Source organism: Halichoerus grypus, chromosome 6 (genome assembly GCF_964656455.1).
Source record: "Halichoerus grypus chromosome 6, mHalGry1.hap1.1, whole genome shotgun sequence".
NCBI lineage: Eukaryota > Metazoa > Chordata > Mammalia > Carnivora > Phocidae > Halichoerus > Halichoerus grypus.
The window spans coordinates 170,786,500-170,808,606 of NC_135717.1; the positions used below are offsets into that span (position 1 = coordinate 170,786,500).

Here is a 22,107-nt window from a genome sequence, read left to right on the forward strand (position 1 = left end):
CCCAGGGGCACCTGCTGGCTCAGTCTTGACCTTGGAGTTCAAAGTTCAGGCTCCATGTTGGGTGTAAAGATTACTCAAAATAAACCCTTAAAAAAAAGAAAATGCCCAAAACGGCCCATGTGTGACCTCGAGTCCATCCTTTTACTTCTCAGTTTTGTCACTCACAGAATAGACTATGACTGCCTCACGGGGTTGTGCTGAGTGTGTTTTCATGGGGGAGGGTGGAATAAGAGCCAGGAAGAGCCCGTCCAGACCCCGGCCCACTGCACTCAGCGAGCGGCGCTTGTGGGTGTGACAGCCAGCGCTCACGGAGAGAGGAGGAACTCTGTTGGCCCCTGACCAGGGGGAAGAGATATGCACCCCACTCCCTGCAGCTGTCCCCGCACTGGGACGAAATCACAGCAGGGCTCGGAGGGGCCCGGGAAGGGGAGGGAGGGCAGTCGGCTGCGGACCTGTACCTTAATGAGCGTCGGAGTGGGCTTGGCCACTGGGGCTGTGGTTCCGTTGGTGAGGCTGGGAGGCAGAGGAGGCTGCTCGGCCAGGAAAAGTGTTTCTCCGGAATCCGGGCCCAACGGGAGTTGAGACACAACCTGAGAAAGGCGGGGGGCACGGCCATATCAGGCGGTGGTGCATCTCAGCCCTTCCCTGCCCAGAGGGGGCTGCAGGCCTCTCCTCCAGCAGCAGCACTGCGTGCGAGGAACGGCCCCCGGGAGGCAGGGCGGAGGGAACTGGAACACGGAGCCACAGAGAGCAGTGAACAGGTCACGAACTGAATGAGGGGGAAGCAGGCGGGTCTGCGTGGACGCAGGGGCTGGCCAGGGGGCCTCAGGGATCCTGCTGGGAGGCAGCCCCAGCTCGGCAGCGGGCTGGCCAAGGCAGCTGAAGTGGGGCCCACTGCCGACATCTCTGGGGCTCAAGCAGCCGGCTCGGGACCTAGCAGGGCAACACCCTCGGCTTCCCAGTCCCCCCTGGCCCAGGTGAGACCTCACTCTGGACAGCTCCAGCAAGTGTGGGGCCCTTGGGGAGTGGGGAAAGCATCCGGAGGGCCAAGCTCACCTGAGTGGGGGACACAGAGGTGGCACTAGGCAGTGGCTCGCCGACTCGGGCTTCCAAGGGTGACGGCACCGAGCCCTGGGATTCATGGCTGGCAGGCTGCTCAGGGGATAAGGCGTCACTGCTGTCCTCATCAAAGGAAGAGCTGTCCGCTACTTTCGGGTAATTCACCTGGCCCACTGAAAGTCAAAGCCGGCGTAAGACTCCACCTCCAGCCCCCACAAATGGAGAGAGGTGCCTGCGCCCCGACCTCCAGCCCAGCGAGGCAGACAGGAGAAAGCCCAGCAGCTGACCTGCCTTCTGGGTCCGAAAGAGCTCCAGGAAAGTTCATCATCACGACTCGGACACAAAGGCAGAAGAGTGCTAGCTACTCTGCTGTTACAGTGCTCCCTTGCCTTTGACTCTACACTGTGTCCAGTGCTCAGAGTCAAGTTCCACGCTCCCTCCCTGCAGCCTGTAGCCTTCTCCGTCTCATCTAGATGTTTCCCTGCTGTTAAAAGCACTTCATGTCCATCCTCTGGTGGCACAAAACTCTCCTCTTCCCCCAGAGGCTTGTGGCCCCTGCAATGAAGGCTCAAAGGGACAAACAGCCTGAGAACGCGGCTCCTCACTGGGCTGTCTCGACCCCCTGGAAGGCAGGGACAGGCTAAGGGCTTCTGGAAAAGGTGCACCTACTCAGAGTGGACGTATAACCTCCTTTTAGTGGCCTGCGACTCCCAGAGACCCAAGAGCTGGCAGCAGCAGCCACCAGGAGAAAATCCATCCCGCTGGCTCGAAGTGCCCTGCCCGGCCGCATGGCCAGGGTCCTGGCTGCGGCCAGGTCGGGAGGGAGGAGCGGGAGCACCAGGGCCCTAGTGTGGAAATCCCAGGACACAAAAGGAAGGAAAGACAAATAGGGTATTTCAAAAAATTCACGTCCCAACCACCCGCTCGGCACTGCTGGGGGAAGAGGTTCTGCCGGGGTCTGCTGTTCACACGGGAGGAACGGAGGCGGGGGTCACGGCAGAGGTGAGCTGTGGGGCGTGCCTGGGGAAATCTGCGGTGGTGGGAAGACCGCCAATAGGGAACAAGAACAAACCAGGAACTCTCCCAGCAGACTCTTCCTCTCCAGGGCCACGAGCTGAGGCTCTCTCCTCCCCTGGGACCAGGGAAGGACACACTTGAGCTCGAACATCCGCGAGCGAACAGTGGTGCGGGAGCCAGTAATGCTCACTGCTGGGCCGGCTCCTACGCCCCCTCCCCTCTGTCCTGGCAGGGGCCGCGCACACGGTGCACGGGGGGAATGGAGCTCAATTACTGCCGTGTACTCCAGGCCTCTGACACATCTAGACTTCTCCCAGCAGCTCTTCCTCCCAGCAAGGAGACAGGCCACGGGATGGCAGCCACCCGGCACCCAGCACGCGAAGGGAGGAATCCAGGATGGAGGTGCTCTGGCTCGTCCCGAGGGCAGTCCAACGGGAACCAGGGGCTGGCCACGCTGGAGAAGCCCAATGAGCAGGGCGGGCCAGGGTTCCTGCCCTCTGATTTTGGTCCAGTCCCCTCTGCTCAAGGACAACACAGACTCTGTGGAGACGCTCAGGGAAGACTTCTTGGAGGAGGGGTCTTGACATGAATCATAGAGATCAACTGGGGGTGGGTGGCCTGGAGGGGAGGGCAGCGGTGTGCTGTGAGTGGCCATAGGGAGTGTGTGGGGAAGACAGCGGGTGGTCAGCCTCTGCAAAGCCCCTGTCGCGCCCCCACCTTTATCAGGGCTCAGGACCACCGCGGCCCCCTCCCCACACTCTCCACACCCAGCTTCGCCTCCTCCTTCTCCTTCTCCTCCGACGTGGCCGGAGTCTCTCCCCTCCCAGGACCTAGCTCTTCCTCTGACTCCTTCCTCTCAGCCACAAAGCTGCATTTCTCCCAGCCTAAAACTCCTTTGCAGCCCACCACCTCCCTCTTTCTTCCTTCCCCACTCACTTCTTGAACAAATGGTCTGCATCTGCTGTCAACACTTCTTTACCACCTACTCATTCCCCAACCCCCATGATCTGGCTTTTTCTGGCAAATGCTCCTTTCTCTCAGGTCACTGGTGGTTATTACCTGCTTACCGAACTACACTACCTCCCCATCCTCAAACCAGCTGTGCTCTGCCACACCTCCAGGCCACTGCCCACACGGCCCCCTGTGCCTGGAATGTCCTTCTGGACCTTCTCCGTTGGGCAAAGTGGACCCCATGTGTGCCCTACTGTCTGTGATACTTCCCCGGGCCTCCCCACCAGGCCCGTCTCTGAGAGAAGCCTGTGTTGGCCCGGCTCGCACTGTACCTGACACACCATCACCCCCACGTCGTCACCGCAGCGCCCGTCCTGGTCTGTAACGAACGAGACTGCTGACGGCAGCAGCCCTTCTGTGCGTCTCCCGAGACACCCAAGACCACCGGGCCCTTTATTTATCCATTATTGCCTGTGGGCCTGCAGCCTGTCCTGTGAGGCCGGTGACTCAGCTCCTATGTCACAGGACCGTGGCCTTCTCACTACACAGCGCTGGCATCTGACCGGGAGCCAGACTCAGAAATCGCCTGTTCCTACGTCAGTCTTCTCTGATCGTACTGCATTCTTAGAGGGCAGCATCATATTTTGTTCATCTTTGTAAACTGCACGACTTCACACAGGGCCTGGCACCATGCTGACTCTCACATTTTGGGTGGCTGGAGAGTCCAGAACTGACCTGGGCCTAAACACAGGCCTGACATTAGGGGCTGCTGTGGAATCCGGTGAGGATCGGGGTAGGGGAACATGGAGATGAGGTGGGATGAATGCCAGGGCAAAGCGGGGGACTAAGAGGGCTATCAGCACCAACTGGCAGAGGGGCTCCTCCTACCCTGTCGAACTGCTGTCTGCAGCACAGAGGCTCTGGAAACCAAAGTCTCCTCTGACCCAGGGCTCATGGCCCAACTTGGCCTGTGCTGGGGTCTGTGGTTCCCCCCTGGTACCCCGCCCAGATCTAACTCCTTATGATGGAGGGAGCAGGTGAGCCTCATGTCAACCTCCCAGGGGCAGGACCAGGTCTTAGGCCCACTGTAGCCAAGAAGACATGCCTGTACTAACAATGACCAAAATCTAAAGGAATCAGGTCCGAACACCTGCCCGGGGCACACAAGGCCCTGGCATGTCCCGGACTCTGCCCACCTCCCCTGTCCTTCCAGCTCCACGCCCAGGCTGCTCCTCGCCCTGCGAGGCTCTCCCTCCCTGGAGCTCGTAGTGCCTCTCTCCCCGTATGTACTTCAACTCCGACTCATCCCGCAGCCCCAGTCTTGGCCGTCTCCTCTCCCAAACCACCCCCCTGGCAGAGCCGGGACGGGGACCCTCCTCTGTGTGCCCAGAGCAGCTGGGGCTCCGTCCAGCACAGCTGCTGCCTCTGTCCGGCCGCTAGCTATTTACCTGCCTGAACCTGCTCCTAGGTGGGAGTTCGATAAGGGCAAGGGGCTTGCTCTGCTTCGTGGGGCTGTGTCCTAGCACCTGGCACACCTCTCAGATCAATCAGTATTTGTTGAGTGAAGTATCTGTGGAAAGTGCCGGACTTCAAGGAGAGATTTCACTAATAAAAAGAAACAGTAAGGAACAGACTTCTGATTCCTGGCATCTCCATAGGTTCATACACACCAATCCTGACATCTAGCTACTCAGTGAGAGAGTGTACAGAGGAGACGGGGGACAGAGGCCCCTCTGTTAGTCAGTTATTCCAACATGATCCCTGAGGCCACTGGCACTGTCCCAAGCTAACACTACCTGTTTCTTGGGCTCTCACATTCTGCACCTAAACGTTTCCCAAGTCAAAGCAGGAAGTCAAGCAGCAAGAAGCCCAGAGCCCCTTCCTCCTGCATCCGGCCTGCACGTTCACACAGGGTGCCTGGGGCCTCCTCACCAATGATGGCTTCTTTCAAGCTGGACTCCACAGGCAGAATGTTCTTCTCAACCAGCTCCATGGGGCCCGGCCTCTGTGCAATCTTCTCATTGAGGTCATCAGCCAGTCTGGCTCTCTTCAGCTTCAGCTGCTTGGCCTGGAGGGAAGGCTCGGCCGAGGTCTCTGCCCATGGGAGAGAATGGAGTGCAGGAGGATGTAGGAATGGACCTGGCTCTACCCTGGGAACTCCAGAGCAGCTCTGCTTCCCTCTGGGGAAGGAGCAGAAGCATTCAGGACGTAGAGAGTGTCCCAGGCAGAGAAGAGAGGCCCAGCTTTAAATTCTACAGGACACAAGAAGGGGGCGGACTGCAGACAGAGTGTGGGCACGCCCAGCCACGGTCACCGGGCGCGGGGGGCTACAGAGCCGGAAGTGCAGCACATGGTGGGGCACACCCTGCCCCCCCTCAAGCTTTCTGGTTCCGAAGGCAATTCAGTCCCTGCTCTGGGTCTCAGTGTCTCTCTCTATACAAAGCGGGGCTCAGACTAAGGAGGTTCTCTTCCAAACTCAAAGTTGACTCAAAACTAAAAACAACAACAAAATGGATAGATTCACACTGCTTTCAGCAGCCAAAATAGCTTCTTCACTAGAACGTGGACAGAAGTGTGTGCCAGGCCAGGCAGACACACCTAGGATGAGCTTACTTGGGTGTCACAGGTGCTCATGTGATGCTGAATGGATGTGGTGAAGGAGTGAATGAACACAGAAAGGAACAGCGTTTTTAGAAGATTCTGGAGAAAAGGCTTTCAAACCAAGGGATGACAAGATCCAGGGCCACCAGGTGGCCAGAGGAGAAAGGGGCAAACCAACCTACAAGAATGCGACTGTGCGGCTCTGGGAACTCGCAGAACTCGTGTGGCTACCACAGCTCTGCTGTTCCACTGTGTTAAGGCTTGGCTTACTCACTGTCAACAGAAACGGGAGTGATAAGAAAGAGGGACATAGAAATGTGGGTGATGCACGGTGGAAACAGCGAGGGTAAGGGGAGGAAGCATTTCCAACCTAACACACCTTCCAAAATATGCATCCTGACCAGCTCCGATCTCTCCGGCCTGGAACGAATCTTCCGTTTCAGATAGTCCTCTGTCTATAGAAAAAACACACCAAGAGAATCTCAAATCCAGGATACAAGTTATGGAATGGAACCTCTGTAGCCCCCAGCCACCCCCCATCCCAGCCTGGAGCCTTCAGGGTTCTGAGGCAAGGAGAGGCCTGGGGGGGCGGGGGCGCATCCACTTCCAATGCACCTGCTCAGGGCACCCCCTCATCTGTCAAGACTACTTGTTTCTCTGAGGCTGAACTATCAATGTATTTCTTAAAAATGTATTACTTGTACTATCATAAAAGTAATATATGTTCATCAAAGAAAATTTAGAAAATTACAAAGTAAACAATAACAAAAAATTTTAATCACCCACTGTTAGTATTTTGGGATATTTATTTCTAATCATTCTTCCATGCAAAAGATGTCTAATTTTGCAGAGCTGTAATCATAGCGAATATAATTTTATATCTTGTTCAAAAAATGTAGCACTGTATAATCTCATGAGCATTTTCCATTCATTTTGAATGGCTGCCCAATGTATTACTAATTCTGCTATACGGTGTCATAGCTGTAGTTTTTCAAGTCCAATGCCCTCATTTCTGAGACTCCAGGTGAACTAAAGCATTCCCTGATCAGTCTCAGCGCCTGGCGCTTGTGCTATAAGGCCCAGGTGGCCCCAGGTCTGTCTGACTCCAGAGTCTGTGCTCTTAACCGCTGCACCAGAATTTTTCAAACCACAGGTCAAGACCATGAGTAGGTCAAAACCAGGAAAGGATAGGACAAGACAGGACAGAACAAGGTAGACTAGCGTAGAGTAGAAAATAACACAGCAGAGCACAGAGCACACTGCCTGTGGGAGAGGTAAAGCCCTGGTGGTCGCCTACTGTCTTGGAGCTCTGACTGGGCAGCTCTGTGCTCTCCCCAGGGGAGCACGAAGCCCTACGGGAGACGGCTCTGGATCTATTGCTCTGCCCCATCTGCAGAGGACAATGGGACTGCCAAGGGTGCTGTAGGACATGGTAGAACAGGTATCGGACACCACAGGTCTTCATGGGCATCAGAGGGAGGCGTATTTTCTAAGCTACCTGACATTCTGAACCATGGCCAAGGACGAGCTAGAATGCAGTACTAATTAAGAAAATACCTGGAGTCCACAGACCAAGGTTTGAATCCCAGCTTTGCCACTGACTAGCTTGACAAGTTAGTTAACCTCTCTTAGCTGCACCTAAGAAATGAAGAGCACCTAACTCATAAGAGCCGAAATGAGCAGAAATGAGCGAATGACATCACTCTGCATGTGGAAGTACTCCGTAGGTAACCGTGGTTCTACTGAGCTCCAATTAGCTCCTTGTGTACTTGAGAAGCAGTCCAGGTAAGGGCACCAAATCTTACAACTGGGTCAGGGGCCCAGACAATGCCCCCCCCCCCCCCCCGTATCCTCCACTCCTCCCAGTAACTACAACGGCGCAGTTTGTTACTGCTTTGGTTCCCGGCGTCGGTGACCTGATTCTTCCCACTCACTCTAAGAATTAATCATAATTTTCCTTAGAAATTTTTAAAAAATAAGAAAGACAGTAAGAAAGTCTTAGAAGTAGATATTTCACTCTCTGAAAGAGCTGCGGATCTTACAGAGCCCTGACCTATATGGTCCTCCACTGGGGAAGTTCTCTTTCTTTGTCTTTTATGTAAAAGAAAAAAGTGAAGGGGGTGGAGGGGAAGCATGTTCTGATGACTTCCCCATCTCTGTCCACACTGGGCAGTAGAATATCCCCCTGAGGCCCCTGAGGGAACTGAAACCAAGGGGGGGACAAGGCAGCAGGCCAGGTGCTGTAGCAGGAACCGGGGCTCAAACCAGGGGCCCAGCTTCTGCATCCACCGCCTCGAGTGGACACTGGCTACTCAGGGCACACGGAGACTGGCGAGGTTTCCTGCCCCTTGGAATGCCCTTCCTGGAGAGGCGTGGGCAGTGCAGCCACGGACGTGGAAGACCAGCCCCTCAGCAAACTTTTCCATGGCTGGTGTTCGTGTCCTAACATCTACAGAAGGGTAAGTGGAATTTGATGGGAATATACCAGCAGTCTCCAAAGTAACAGGAGGGAGGACTGATCATCATAGACCCATAAACACAGTAAAGGAGAAATTCTGATCACATTTCACATCACGCTGTGAGATGGCTGGGGTGGGGACGGAAAAGAAAACGGCAGCACTCTGTGTCTGGAACTGAGGTGTGGGCTGGCCCCTTCCACTAGACTGGAAGGGACACACCAGCAATGCAATGGGCTCTGGAGGCCCTCAGGGAAGAAAGGCCTTACCCTGGCCCGCTCCAAGCTCCTTCTCTGTTCATGAAATGCAGCTGGACTTTTCAAAGCTGTTGGGAATGGAATCATAAAAGAATTAGTTTTATGAAGCATCATGTGTACAATTTACAGTGGAGAAGGCATTTTAATTCAAGTTAATTTTAGCAACACTAATTCTTATCAGCGGAAGTGAAGAAGAACATGGCACCTGAGTAAGCACGTATCTTTATGGTTCAGCTACCCCATTAACAGTTTTGGTTACTTCACTCCTAATGAGAACAGTCACTGTTTAAGCTCAGGCTCTATAAAATGCACAAGTGGAATACTTTTACGTTTAAAAAAATATCCTGGCCCCATTACTAAACCATTAGCTGCACAATCAGTCAACCCTCCAGGAATGTGTGCTGGGCCCCACCTCATTCTGGTGAAGACAGGGACACAGGGACACAGACAGGAGTGCAGCAGCATGTCAGGTCCACCTTACTCCTTCAACCTAATTAGGAATCACAAAGTGACCAAACTGAATGGGGCACTTACACCAGAAAGACCTATGTCTGCTTGGATGCCATTTCCTTCTTCACTTCAGCTAATATAATAGTGCTGCTAAAATTACCTTGAATTTCATCTCTGAGGACTAAAAGACCTTCACAATAATTGTATGGTTAACCCTGGTGCGCACAACCAGCAGCTGACAGGAAGGGCTCACTACAGATCCTGACGCCTACCGCTACGCAGACCACAGCTCTCGACTCAGCAAACAAGATCAAACCAGGACCAAATCTCCTCAAATGTGGCACAATGAAGAGAGTTTTGTGTCAAACACTTGGCTATAAAGACAAAGGATGAGTTGGGACACCCTGAGGGTAAGAGGGGGGGAAAGGCCTGACTCACTTCAAGTAGGGAACAACAGCCATAAGACAGAAATTTACAAGACAGTGGTCAGTTTCACTTCTGCTGCCCTAGAATTTCAGAACAGCTGTGAAACTGTGTGTGGAGATAACTTTTGCTAGGCTGCTTGCTGTGGTAGGAGCGCAGGGGAGAAGCTAAAAGTAGCAAGAGCACAGATATGACCCTATCCTGCCTGGGCCTTTGTGCTTCCTCCCCCTATCCCGCTCCTGGGGGCTGGGCCTCAGCAACAACAGTCCCAGCAGAAAGATCTAAATGTCCCAGCAGTCCTTATTTAAAAACCAAACATTTCTAAAATCTTAGGATAAAAAACAATCATTTAAAAAGATCAGTTGAGAGCCTCCCCATCTTCTAACAGCAGGGGGAGCTCTAGATTTAACAAATAATCTCTAAGAAAAACCAGCACAGCCTCCCTCCCCACCTACCAGAGCATTCCAGGGCACTATCCAGGCTATCCCAGCCCTAATCTGGGGAGGTCTTGGGCAATTCAGTGGGTAAGCAGACAGCTCCTGCACCTGCTTCTACTGGGTAAAGCTGGTTCAACTCCAAAACCAGTCTCCAAAAGCCCTGATATGCCAGAATCTGGTAATAGGATGTGATGGGCCACTCTCATGGAGGCAACAGTAAATACAAAGAATCAAAGCGAAAACTCAGTGTCTCCCCGACCACCCCCAGCTTCCTTTCTGCCTTATTCTTCTGTACAGCACTCATCACCATCAGACATTCTTTCTAATTGGCTGACAGGACTCTTTCCTTTGTTTCTGACAGTATCCCGGGGCCTACGGTGCCCAGCACATAATTCATTCAATGAATTGATGAATATTCTGTAAGAAATGGACACAAGGTGTACCCTAGTGACAGGAAAGCGAGAAGGTTCTGTGGCAGAGCTGTATACTTTCTAAACTTTGACCTGCATGGCCAGAATTTAGGCTCTCATCTGGGATCAAAACTTCACAGAAGTCCCGGACAGAAAAATCAAGGCTCAAAATAAAAAAAACTGTGGTGTTTTCCTGGGTTCTACCAATCATTAGTAGTGTGATACAGGGGACTGAGTTCTGGGTCTCATTTTCTTCTTCTGCAGAGTGAGAATCGGCCTGCGTCTCAGGACTCCTGTGAGTCAGATGAAACTGGAGTGCTCTGAAGCAAGTGGAGCACACACAGATGGACGTGAAGTGCTGCTATCACCAGACGCCATGATGCCACTGAATCATGGGTTCGAGTCCCACACGCGCCTGCTAGTGTCAGCACCACAGCCACACACCTATCTAGAACCCCGGCTAGTTTGCTGCCTCAACAACCTACCTTGGCTATCCCAAGGGGTAAGGCACAAATCCAATTTCTGGAAAAACAATTCACAAAGCACAGAATTTCTAGATGGAAGGGGAACCTATTTTAAGGATGATGTAGCACCAAGGGGGTAAGAGGCAGGAGAACCGGCTGTCGCATATCTGACTTCCTGTTTGGTAAGGGAATTTTCAAGTAACAGCAAAGGAGAGATTAATAGTTATGGAGGGCCTACTTATGTGGTGGGCACTGTTCCAGATATTTAAAACATGTTATCTGGGGCGCCTGGGTGGCTCAGTTGGTTAGGCGACTGCCTTCGGCTCGGGTCATGATCCTGGAGTCTCGGGATCGAGTCCCACATCGGACTCCCTGCTCAGCGGGGAGTCTGCTTCTCCCTCTGATCCTCCCCCCTCTCATGTTCTCTCTCTCTATCTCATTGTCTCTCTCAAATAAATAAATAAAATCTTTAAAAAAAAAAAAAAGTTATCTGATTTAATATTCCTAATGATCCCATGTGGTAGGTAACACTCCAATTTATAGGTAAAGACAGGCTCCAGAGGATAGGAAAGGCTAGCAAGTGACAGAGTTAGGATGACAACCTCACTCTATCTCACCCTCAAGTCAGACTTCTTCCCATTCCTCTGGGTCGATTTCTTAACTTCTTCAAAAGGTGGAGAAGGACGACCCTATCAGATGGGGAGGCAAGGAGGCTTCAATTACATGTACTGCCTGAACGGAGTGCTGAGTGCAGGCAAACTGGAAAGGTCAGCTTGACCACAGCACTGAGCACAACAGGTGCGAAGAGGGGTTCAAAGTGACTGCAAGCACAGAAAGCCACGGTTTGAAACCTGGGGCTCACCATGGAGCTTAAGGAGCAGCCTCCAGCACTGATACTAGAAAACAAGTGGGAGGGGTAATGAGAGACCAGAGGAATTCATCAGCTGCTCGGGGCCTGAGCAAGAGAACCGGAAATGAGGACCAAGAAAAGAATTCAAGACAGTAATTACCAATCCCACAAGATTTTATAACAACATTATAATCACGGTGAATCCTCTAGTACCAACCCACGACATAAGGACCCTTCTTCTAATTTTATCCGTGATGAAGCTAACAGCACAGTAACCTGTGAGGTCACTCATCGAGTGGCGGGCCCCAGCCCAGCTCTAGTTCTGCCTGCCCGTTCTTCTCTGGTCCCAACCTTCTGACACGTGTGTTGGTTTCTCCCAGTCCGTGAGTAGCCCACTTGCTCTGTGCTACTCTTTCCCCATTGCTAACTCTGCTCTCTGAGAGCAGGTTCAGCAACTTTAATAGCTATTTCCAACAGAAGAAGGGAGCAGCGGCCCTCTTCCTCCAGGTTTCTGTCAGGATTCCTGTAGGGCACTCCTCAGGCTTCCGTGGGGAGAAACTGGAGTTGGGGCAGCCAGGGCCCTCCGTGCACTGGGGCTCGGGGAGGAGAGGGCATTCCCGCGCACATCCAGCCGGCTGTGCTGTAAGCCACATTGCAGCAATGAAGGGGAAGCTAGTGAAAGAGACGCAGGGTGGTAAAGGTAAGCCCCGGGCTTCCTCGGAAGAGTGAGCGGGAGTGCGTAGTCAAAATCACCTTAGGCTTCATAAGTAGTTGGAACAAAGCAGAAAATCGTTTTTAAAGTTTAGGCCTCTGCTAGTTGTAGAAAGACCTGGAAAGACTCAGAGTTAACCCATAAATGTGCGTCCAATGAGGAGGGCTACATTCGTCTTGGACCTCCATCTCCCTCCTCCTTACTGTCTTAATGGCTTTGCCACAGCCAGGATGTTACTCAGAAATTTCATTTCCCCAGAAACTCCTAGAAGGCAGTCTTTGAGAGAGAAGCCCCCAAAACCGATGCACACCCAAGAGCTGTGTATATGGCTTGCAAGCGTATACATGTTTGGGGTGCGAAGGCAGCTCTTGACCCTTCACTCCCACTGTCTGGAAGCTGGTTCCACTGGGACACTTTACTGCTTTGTGTACACAAAGGGAAGTGTGCAGCACATACCGAAAGGAAAAATAACCAAGCTCCTCACGGAAATCAAATGAACAGAAGTGGCTAAGAGGTGTGATGTTCTTAATCACAGTTTCAATTCTAGATGTGGGTCTCACCCCTGGCTGGCTATAGTCACCAATTTATATTCTGTTCCCTCTCTCCGGTGCCCATTTTCTTTCTCCCCTTACATTTTTGCTGCCTTAATTAAATGAGGGCCTTGTGAACTAAAAAGAGAAAAATGGTTTTAATTTTTAAAAAAATATACTGCCATCAGCTTCCAAGGAGGAGTTCAATGCTACGCTCAGTGTGTCCACTGAGCTTTGTGGCTTACAGTACAGGAGCGCAGGGATTGAGCAGTGAGGATTTAATCTAGCACTAGACAGTAAGTATAAGGACCCTTAATAAACCAACCTATAGCATTAAATTAGGACATTAAACTAGCCCCAGATTTACTTAAACATGTAGGCAAGTCAAAGTCTTCTAGGACCCACAAAACAGTTCTGGAAATGCATCTCAGTGAGGAAAGATAGCAATTAGCCATCAGGACTCATTTCCTCATTATCATTAAGGAGTATTTATTAAGTGCCTGTGTCAGAATGTCACTTTATTAGGTGTTGACGTAAGAAAAATGATGGTCCCCATCCTCAATAAGATACTTCTGCCAGAAGCTCACCACCAAGTCTACACTCAGAGGCACTCAAAGGCTATGAGCACAGTACAGCTACCAGGAGTCAATGGAGGGCCACAGCCCAAGGAGGCTTTCCTTCAGGCAAGCCTGATGGATTTCTTTTTCCACTGTAGAAGCAGCAGGCATACACAGAGTGGATACATAAGTTGGGAGTTTGGTGGGGGGGTGATAAACAGATTTAATAATCCAGGTGGGAAATTAGAAATATAGCCATCCATCCATCCATCTGTCCAAGAAACAATTCTTAAGTAACTATTACGCTAGTTGCTGAGGACAAAGATATACAGAATAGGGTCCCAGCCCTCAAAGGCAGTTCATGGTCTGGTTAGAGAAAAAGACAAATAATTACAATACAAGATGGAAGTACAATTATAGAGGCAATTTAAAGTGCTACATAGGACAGAAGAGGCAAAATTCAGCTCAAGGAAAGAGTGTAAAAACTCTCCTGGTAGATTTCACAGAGAAAACCCAAATGAACAAAACAGAAACACTACAGACAGACAAGAAAGGGAGTGAGGAGGTCATCTGAGGCTAAGGAAGAGCAAGAGCATGAAGGTACGAAGGAGCACAACAAATTCAAGGGGCTACAAGTAGTTTGATATAGTGGGACCAAGGAGGAGGTCATGTGGGGACAATGAAGTTGGAGGGGAGGCAGAGTCCAGCCCATGAAGACCCTTCATGTGCTACTGCAGGAACTTCTGCATCTGGGAAGATGGAACAGACCTATTGTTCTCTATTCCTCCCACGAAGTACAACTTAAAATTCTGGATGTTATATATAAAACAAACGTTAAGTAGGGGTGCCTGGCTGGCTCAGTGAAGGAGCATGTAACTCTTAATCTTGGGGTCATGAGTTCAAGCCCCATGTTGGGGGTAGAGTTTACTTAATAAAAAAAGTAGTAAAACAAACCAACCAACCTAAGTTCATTCTGAAAGGTGAAGAGAAGAAGGCAAACTGGCTAGGGACCTTGGGACCCAAAGAATGATATAGTGGTGAGTTCCCTAGGTTTCCTCTTTATCTCATACATCCTGGACTTGGAGCTGAAGAAGCCGACAATCTGGAAATGCCAGTGGAGGCAGACCAAAAAGCCGCAACAAAACCTACTCTCACTGGCCAAAGGACCAGAAAAAGGGCAACCTCGCCAAACAGAAAACTTTTAGACAATAATCATTCTATTCCAGATAGACACCACAACAAACAGTGGCCTCACCCCCCCACCAGGAGTCTAGACTCCCCATCCTTGCAAGGCTATTATAATACAGCTCTCCAATACACCTGTCCAGAGGTGTCAAAGAAGGCCAAGTAGGAAGCTGGGGCTTTCATTCTCACCAGCCAGTAATAAATACGATATGCTCCCCACCCAAGGAATAAGTAGAGACCAAACAGGAAGCCTGGACTTATAACCCACCTGGCAGAAATAAGACACCCCTCCCCTTCCTGCTGATGTCAGAGGAGGGCTGGTGAAGAGTCAGGACTTTCACCATGGCTCAGTGATAACACGGTCACCCCCTGGGTGGCTCAGTCGTTGGGTGTCTGCCTTCGGCTCAGGTCATGGTCCCAGGGTCCTGGGATCGAGCCCCGCATCGGGCTCCCTGCTCAGCGGGAAGCCTGCTTCTCCCTCTCCCACTCCCCCTGCTTGTGTTCCCTCTCTCGCCGTGTCTCTCTCTGCCAAATAATTAAACAGAATCTTAAAAAAACAAAACAAAAAAACCCAACATCGTATCATCCAAGCCCTGGATGAAGAAGAAAAAAGGTGAGTTGAAAAGGTTCTTAAAGAAATAAATGGCTGAAAACTTCCCAAATTCGGCAAGAGACGTAAGTCTACAGATTCAAAGGCTGAGCAAACCCCAAAAAAGATAAACCCAAAGAAATTCATGCCAGGATACATCACAATTAAACTTTTGAAAATGAAAGAAAAAACTTAAAAGCAGCCAGAGGGAAAACAATTTGAATGATAACAAATTTCTCATCAGAAACCAAGGGGGCCAGCAGGAAGTGGCATGATATTTTTCAAGTGCTATTAAGAATTGTATCCACAGATCCATATGTAGCCACCACATTAACCAAGGGAGTGACTTAAACAGACCTGCATGGGGGGTAAGGGGGGTACTTCAAACTTGATGTTTTATATGAAAAAATAAAATGAGCAGAAACACAGCTGGTAATTGGTACATACTCATTTCACCCCCCATGTGTACACTCACATGCTCCCCCTTCCCTGCATCCCCTTTTAATTCTGAATCTATCAAACCTACAAATACACTGAAAGAATAATGAACAGCCCTATAACTCTGACCTAGATCCACCAGTTATCTTTTAGCCATATCTGTTTTCTCTCACACATACATGCACACACATACACACACACAATTTTTGTTTATAGAATCATCTGAAAGTTGCAGATATCAATCAAGACATTTCATCCCCAAATTCTTTAGTGTGCATTTCCTGAGAATAAGGACATTCTCCTAAAGAACAAAAATATCTTTATCACACCTAAGAAAATTAACATTGATTCAATAATACAATCTAATTTACAGTTCATATTTGAATTTCCTCAGTTGCCCCTCAAAATGTCTTTTTATAACCTTTTAGATTTCCCCCCTCAATCCAGGATTTGAGAACCACGCACTACATTTGGTTGCTGTCCCTTCAGTCACAATCTAGAACAGTACCTCTTGCCTTTTTTGGTTTTTGTGACACTGACCTAAGTATCTAAGCCATCTGTCTTGCAGAAAGAATGTCCTATATTCTGAATTTGTTTCCTCAAGATTAGATTTAGGTTAAACACTTTTGGCAAGGAGACTACACAGGTGATGTGTAACTCTTAGTATTAGAAGACACATAATACCATGTTTCCCAACCACTGACGGTGCTAAGTTTGAAAGGTGATAGGAGATGTCTCCATCTTAAAAGTAGCACTTCCTCCTTTGTAATTAATATGTAATCTGTGGGGGTAACGTTTTGAGGCCATGTGAAAATCCTGTTCCCTAACCACCACTCACCTCATTGTTTTAGCATCTACTGATGACCCCTGCCTGAAATCAATTATGACACTAGGAATGGCAAAATAGTAAGACCTGCGTCTTTGCCATTTTTCCAAAGAAGACATCCAAATGGCCAACAGACACATGAAAAAGTGTTCAATATCGCTCGGCATCAGGGAAATCCAAATCAAAACCTCAATGAGATACCACCTCACACCAGTCAGAATGGCTAAAATTAACAAGTCAGGAAATGACAGATGTTGGCAGGGATGCGGAGAAAGGGGAACCCTCCTACACTGTTGGTGGGAATGCAAGCTGGTGCAGCCACTCTGGAAAACAGTATGGAGGTTCCTCAAAAAGTTGAAAATAGAGCTACCATACGATCCAGCAATTGCACTACTGGGTATTTACCCCAAAGATACAAAAGTAGGGACCCGAAAGGCTACGTGCACCCCGATGTTTATAGCAGCAATGTCCACAATAGCCAAACTGTGGAAAGAGCCAAGATGTCCATCAACAGATGAATGGATAAAGAAGATGTGGTATATATATACAATGGAATATTATGCAGCCATCAAAAGGAATGAGATCTTGCCATTTGCAACGACGTGGATGGAACTGGAGGGTATTATGCTGAGCGAAATAAGTCAAACAGAGAAAGACATGTATCATATGACCTCATTGATATGAGGAATTCTTAATCTCAGGAAACAAACTGAGGGTTGCTGGAGTGGGGGGTGGGGTGGGAGGGATGGGGTGACTGGGTGATGGACACTGGGGAGGGTATGTGTTCTGGTAAGTGCTGTGAATTGTGCAAGACTGTTGAATCTCAGATCTGTACCTCTGAAACAAATAATGCAATATATGTTAAGAAAGAAAAAAAGAAGAAGAATGTAGCAGGAGGGGAAGAATGAAGGGGGGGAAATCGGACGGGGAGACGAACCATGAGAGACAATGGACTCTGAAAAACAAACTGAGGGTTCTAGAGGGGAGGGGGTTGGGAGGATGGGTTAGCCTGGTGATGGGTATTGAGGAGGGCACGTTCTGCATGGAGCACTGGGTGTTATGCACAAACAATGAATCATGGAACACTATATCTAAAACTAATGATGTAATGTATGGGGATTAACATAACAATAAAAAATTTAAATAAAAAAAAATAAAAAAAAGACCTGCCTCTTTGCAAGATCGAGTAGTACTGATCAAGAGGCCATTTAGAAGAATAAAGTGGAATGACTGGGTGAAAAGTTGTGCCATTAACACTCCCAGACTGGGGATACAGGAAGAGTAAGCTTGGGACAGGGTGGGAGACTGTGTTCAGTTACCATGTGATACGAGTTGATCATGAGACATCCTATTAAGAGATGAGCAAGTGTGTGCATGTGTGTACATGTGTCTGTGTGTGTGTGTGTGTGTGTGCGCGCATCATGTCATCCAAAGATAATGTGACAGATTATGTAGAAACAGAAGATAATTCCCAGGGTGAATCTTAAGAGAATCCCAGAATTTAAGTGATTCAATTCATCACTAATGATGAAGAGAGCCCAGCAAAGGAACCTGAGGTGGCTCTCGGAGGCAGGAGAGGGCTAGGCAGAGCTGATATCAGGAGTAAGCCTCAAGAACGAGAGTAGGTAGAAGAAGAGAGACGGCAGCAGTGGGCAGGTTAGACAAAGTAAGGCTTGCACAGTATCCAGAGGATTACTGACACTTAGGAAGTGGCTGCTGGGGGTCTTGGAGCCAGGCCAGCGGGCTGCCGGGGCACACTATGCACCAGGTGGAGAAATCAGAGGTGAGGAAATGGGGTCCGGAGGTTTATGTCCCCTAAGAGGTTAAGATGTGCTAACAGTTAATTACTCGTTCTCCCAATAAATATTTACTGAGAGCCTACGTGTCAGACTGTTTGGGTGCTGGGACAGCCATGTTCTCCTGCAGTTTACACTCTAGTGAAGAATGATACATAAAACAAATGAACATACAACACCGTAGGAAGTGATACGTGCCACGAAGAAATATAAAGCAGGAGTTGAATAACAGAGAGTCATTCTATGGGGGCAGGAGCATTTCACTCTCCTGAGGGTTAGGAAAGACTTTCTGGTGTGCCATCTGAACAGACACCTGAGGAAGGGGGTGAACCCTATAGCCATCTGTTGGAAGAGCCTTCCAGGCAAGAAGAGCAGCAAAAGCAAAGGCCCTAGGTGGGAACCTGCCTGAAAGACAGAGGGTATCCAGGAGGCCGGGGTGGCAGAGCAGAGTGCACAAGGAGTGGCAGGATACAGAGAGAGAGGTGAGAGAGGGCCCTGTAGGACTTCGGGCGTTACTCTGTTTTCAAGTGGTACTAGAGGAAATGACATGGGGAGAAGAAATAAAGTAGGACTGTGTCTACCAACCTAGCAATGGACAAAAAAGGCTCCCATGAGTAACGCAAACAGAGTTGCTGCAAATGGCTTCCATGTTCTTCCTGACGTTTGTACAGTGTGTTGGGAATTACAAGGGACTTATTATTTTCCACAATTCATACTGGAGAACTGACTTGCCTGAGATCACATTCTAATCAACTACAGAATGGAGACTAGACTTTGGTTCTTATGATTCTGTAATTCAGCTCTTTTTATTTGTGTATATTTCAGCATAACAGAGGTAGGAGGAGGGGATGGAGATGGGGGACACAAAAGATAATCTCTGATCACGTATCTCCTTTTTTCCCCCCAAAATGTGTTAGTTACAAAACAAAACAAAAAAACCACAAACAAAAACCTCAGTGATATTAATCTGATCTTTCGCATTTTGCTTTCTTCTCCTGGCTATTCCTCTGGAAAGAGATGCTGCCTTGTCCTTTTCTCTAATATTGGCAATGGGACAGAAGGGAGGACTTCAGATATAACCTCAAAAAATGTCAAGGGGACACACATTCTCCCATTCCTTTTTCCTCCAGCCCTCTCCTGAAGGGGCCAATATAGCAGAAGGAGTCACTATATAACCAAACTCCTTCCAAAGTTAATGGAGCCTTTTGCCACATCCCTTGGCCTGGCACAGAAGTCTGTCACACCACTCCAAGCAGTTCGTTAACTTGGCCAAATGGACCACTGACATGGTACGGGGCCCCCAGCACTGGAGACGGGCTCATAAGCTGTCCAAACCTGGCCATTCCATAAGCAGCAGCCTCAACGGTCTTAGAAATTTGTCATCAACTCTTGAATCACGCAGACAGGCTATCCTCTATTTCAGAACTCCTGAGACAAGACAGTAACAATGATCTATACCACCACTAAAAATGAAAAGGGAAAAGATACCAGCAGCCTTTGGTCCAGTGTTCCTCCAAGTGCAGCTGGAGAGTCATTGGCATTAGCATGTCTCTCTCTGGGATGCAGATTCCTGGGCTTCAAGACTTTTCCTCTTTATTAAGCTCTTTGAAGATTCTGGTGCCACTAAAATTCAAAGCCCATTGTTTCCTAAGTGCAAAAGGCAGAGGAAAGGTGGCACCGCAGATGGGAAAGGATTTTTATTTGCTCACTCTCTACCACCAGGGGCTAAGTCACCACAAAGTACACCTAGTAAGGACTTGATCACTTTTTTCAACAGCTTAGTTCAAAATTTCATCTCTGCTAGCTATGTAGGTGCCCACAAATTAGTAGAGTTTAATCTCCTGAGCCCCTTTCAGGTTCACTGCTCTGGGTTGCAAAGTGTGCATTTTTGAGAGTCAAAGGATCAGGTCTTTTTGCCATTCCCCTCACACCCCGGTGAGGGCCTATTTCAGCTGAGATGGATTCCATACCCTACTGTTTGTATCTAGAGCCTGGCGATCACACTCAATAGAAGGCGGCTATAGAAAGGTAGTGCAAGGAGCCCAGAGGACTGCTGGAATCAGGGGAGGGACACTTACACACCTGAGTGATGAAAGTGCAGAAGTCAGCTGTGTCACTGGTGTATAAGGGTTTACACCACCTTTAGGTGTAATCAGAATCTTACGATTCTGTATCCAGGCAGAGCAGGGGCCTTTAACCTGGGGCACACCATACTGCTGCAGAGCATCTATGGATCTCTGTAACTGTGCTGTATCTTGGGAACCTACCTGGGCAACTGTGTGGCAAAGGGGCAGTGTAAGATTTTCTAAGGAGCATCAATGGCACAAGAGAAATCAAGAGGCTCTCATCTAACTAAGGGTTTTTTTTTTTTTTTTAAGTTATTTATTTATTTATTTATTTATTTATTTAACAGAGAGAGACAGAGCGAGAGAGGAATCACAAGCAGGGGGAGTGGGAGAGGGAGAAGCAGGTTTCCCGCTGAGCAGGGAGCCCGATGTGGGGCTCGATCCCAGGACCCTGGGATCATGACCTGAGCTGAAGGCAGATGCTTAACGACTGAGCCACCCAGGCGGCCCTAACTAAGGGTTATTATGACAGAAGTAGAAAGATGCCCCTGGCCTTCAAACCTCACAGCCAGCAGATAGGAGCCGCAACTTGGAAGTAATTTTACTGGGGGGCTCAAAAATGAAGGGGTTACGCTCACCCCCAACTACCAACTTTCACTTTACTTCACTAACTATGGGTCCTGATCTGATGCTGTTTTCAACTTTCAATATTGAAGCCGCAGGGGAAAGTACAGCAGGCTATCATCATAAAATTCCTATCATTAAGAACCATTAGTCTGTGACCTTCAGGAATTAGCATGGGCTTTTGAGCCAGGAGACCGGACTGGCTCTGCTTCTTTCAGTGGTGGTATGATGGGCCCCCTCTGAGCCTCGGTATCCTCATCTACAAAATGGCAATTCTACAATCCACTGCACTGATGACTGTTCTCACTAATAAAGTGAAAGTGCTTTGCCAGCTGCTGGAGGCTGTTAAACTTGAGGCATTGTTACTGTTTTAACTTTTTTTCTGTGCCATCCTCCTGCAGGAAACGGCATGCATGTGGAATCAAATGCTGACAGCTAACTGGGCTTGACTTCCAATTTTTGTCTTACTGTTTTTAGCTGTCATACCAAAATGCCTACGGTAATATCCCACAACAAAGACATTAACTGAAGAGTTGTGTCAACAGTTCCAGGGACTGGCCATGACAGTGAAAACCAGAACTAAGTCCATGTGAATTGAAGAACGAGCTGGGGTGGTGGTGTGGGGAAGGGATCACACGCTCTGGTGCAAGCAAGAATCCAAACGACAATCAGAAAACGTGGTTCATGCACATCCTGTTTTGGTCCTCAGACTTGCCACCAACCCTGTTTTGGCACCTGGGTTGTCACCCCCACCCAAACCTGCAGGAAAGCCAACGACCAAGAATAAATGTAAAAGTGGAGACTCGGGATGCTGAATCTTTTCCTTCCCAGAGTGCAAGCTGCTCCAGAGTCTCACAACCTTGACCCCATGGCAGTGAAAGAGACTTAAGACTGGGGAAAATCTTATATAGCATGAATATCAGCAGGTACACTGAATTCCAAAAGGTTAAAATATGAGGGGCCAAAGATTGTGAACTTGGTCTTCTGATTTTCCCTTTGACATCTATGCCAGGCACGTTTCTATTTAGCTCTCACATCACAGCCCAGCCTAACGCTCTGGATCAGTCAATTATCATCCCAGTGTATCCTCCCTGGTGAAGCACACACACACCCAAAAGCTACTGCCTTTTATTGAAGTCCATAATCAATAGGCTTAAGGCATCTGTGTAGATAAAAGCTCCAAATCACCTTTGCCCTTCTGCAGATCGCATCCCACTGGGCTGAAAATGTTAAATCACCACATCATCAGACACTATCAGGGCCCCCTTGAGTCTGTGATTCTTTATGGCTATAATTGTGCAGGTAAAATCTGTGAGTAGCTTCAACAAGTGACTTTATAAACTCCTTCACTCCATTTATAACCTTGAAAAGAAGTTGGCCTTGGATATCTCAGGCACTTCGAGAATTAT

General features: G+C 49.1%; 1 protein-coding gene across 7 annotated transcripts in view; it reads right to left on the reverse strand.

Annotated features, from left to right (window-relative positions):
- The window catches only part of MRTFA (myocardin related transcription factor A), a 199,808-nt gene that overhangs the window by 10,055 nt on the left and 167,646 nt on the right, over nt 1-22,107 (reverse strand). For all 7 annotated transcript variants that reach the window (XM_078076664.1, XM_078076665.1, XM_078076668.1 and 4 more), the window contains 5 exons: nt 8,354-8,409; nt 6,008-6,083; nt 4,960-5,121; nt 1,057-1,232; nt 459-590 (listed from right to left, as the gene is read on the reverse strand). In XM_078076664.1, the coding sequence (XP_077932790.1) occupies nt 459-590; nt 1,057-1,232; nt 4,960-5,121; nt 6,008-6,083; nt 8,354-8,409 (602 nt within the window). The remainder of the gene's footprint in view (nt 1-458; nt 591-1,056; nt 1,233-4,959; nt 5,122-6,007; nt 6,084-8,353; nt 8,410-22,107) is intronic.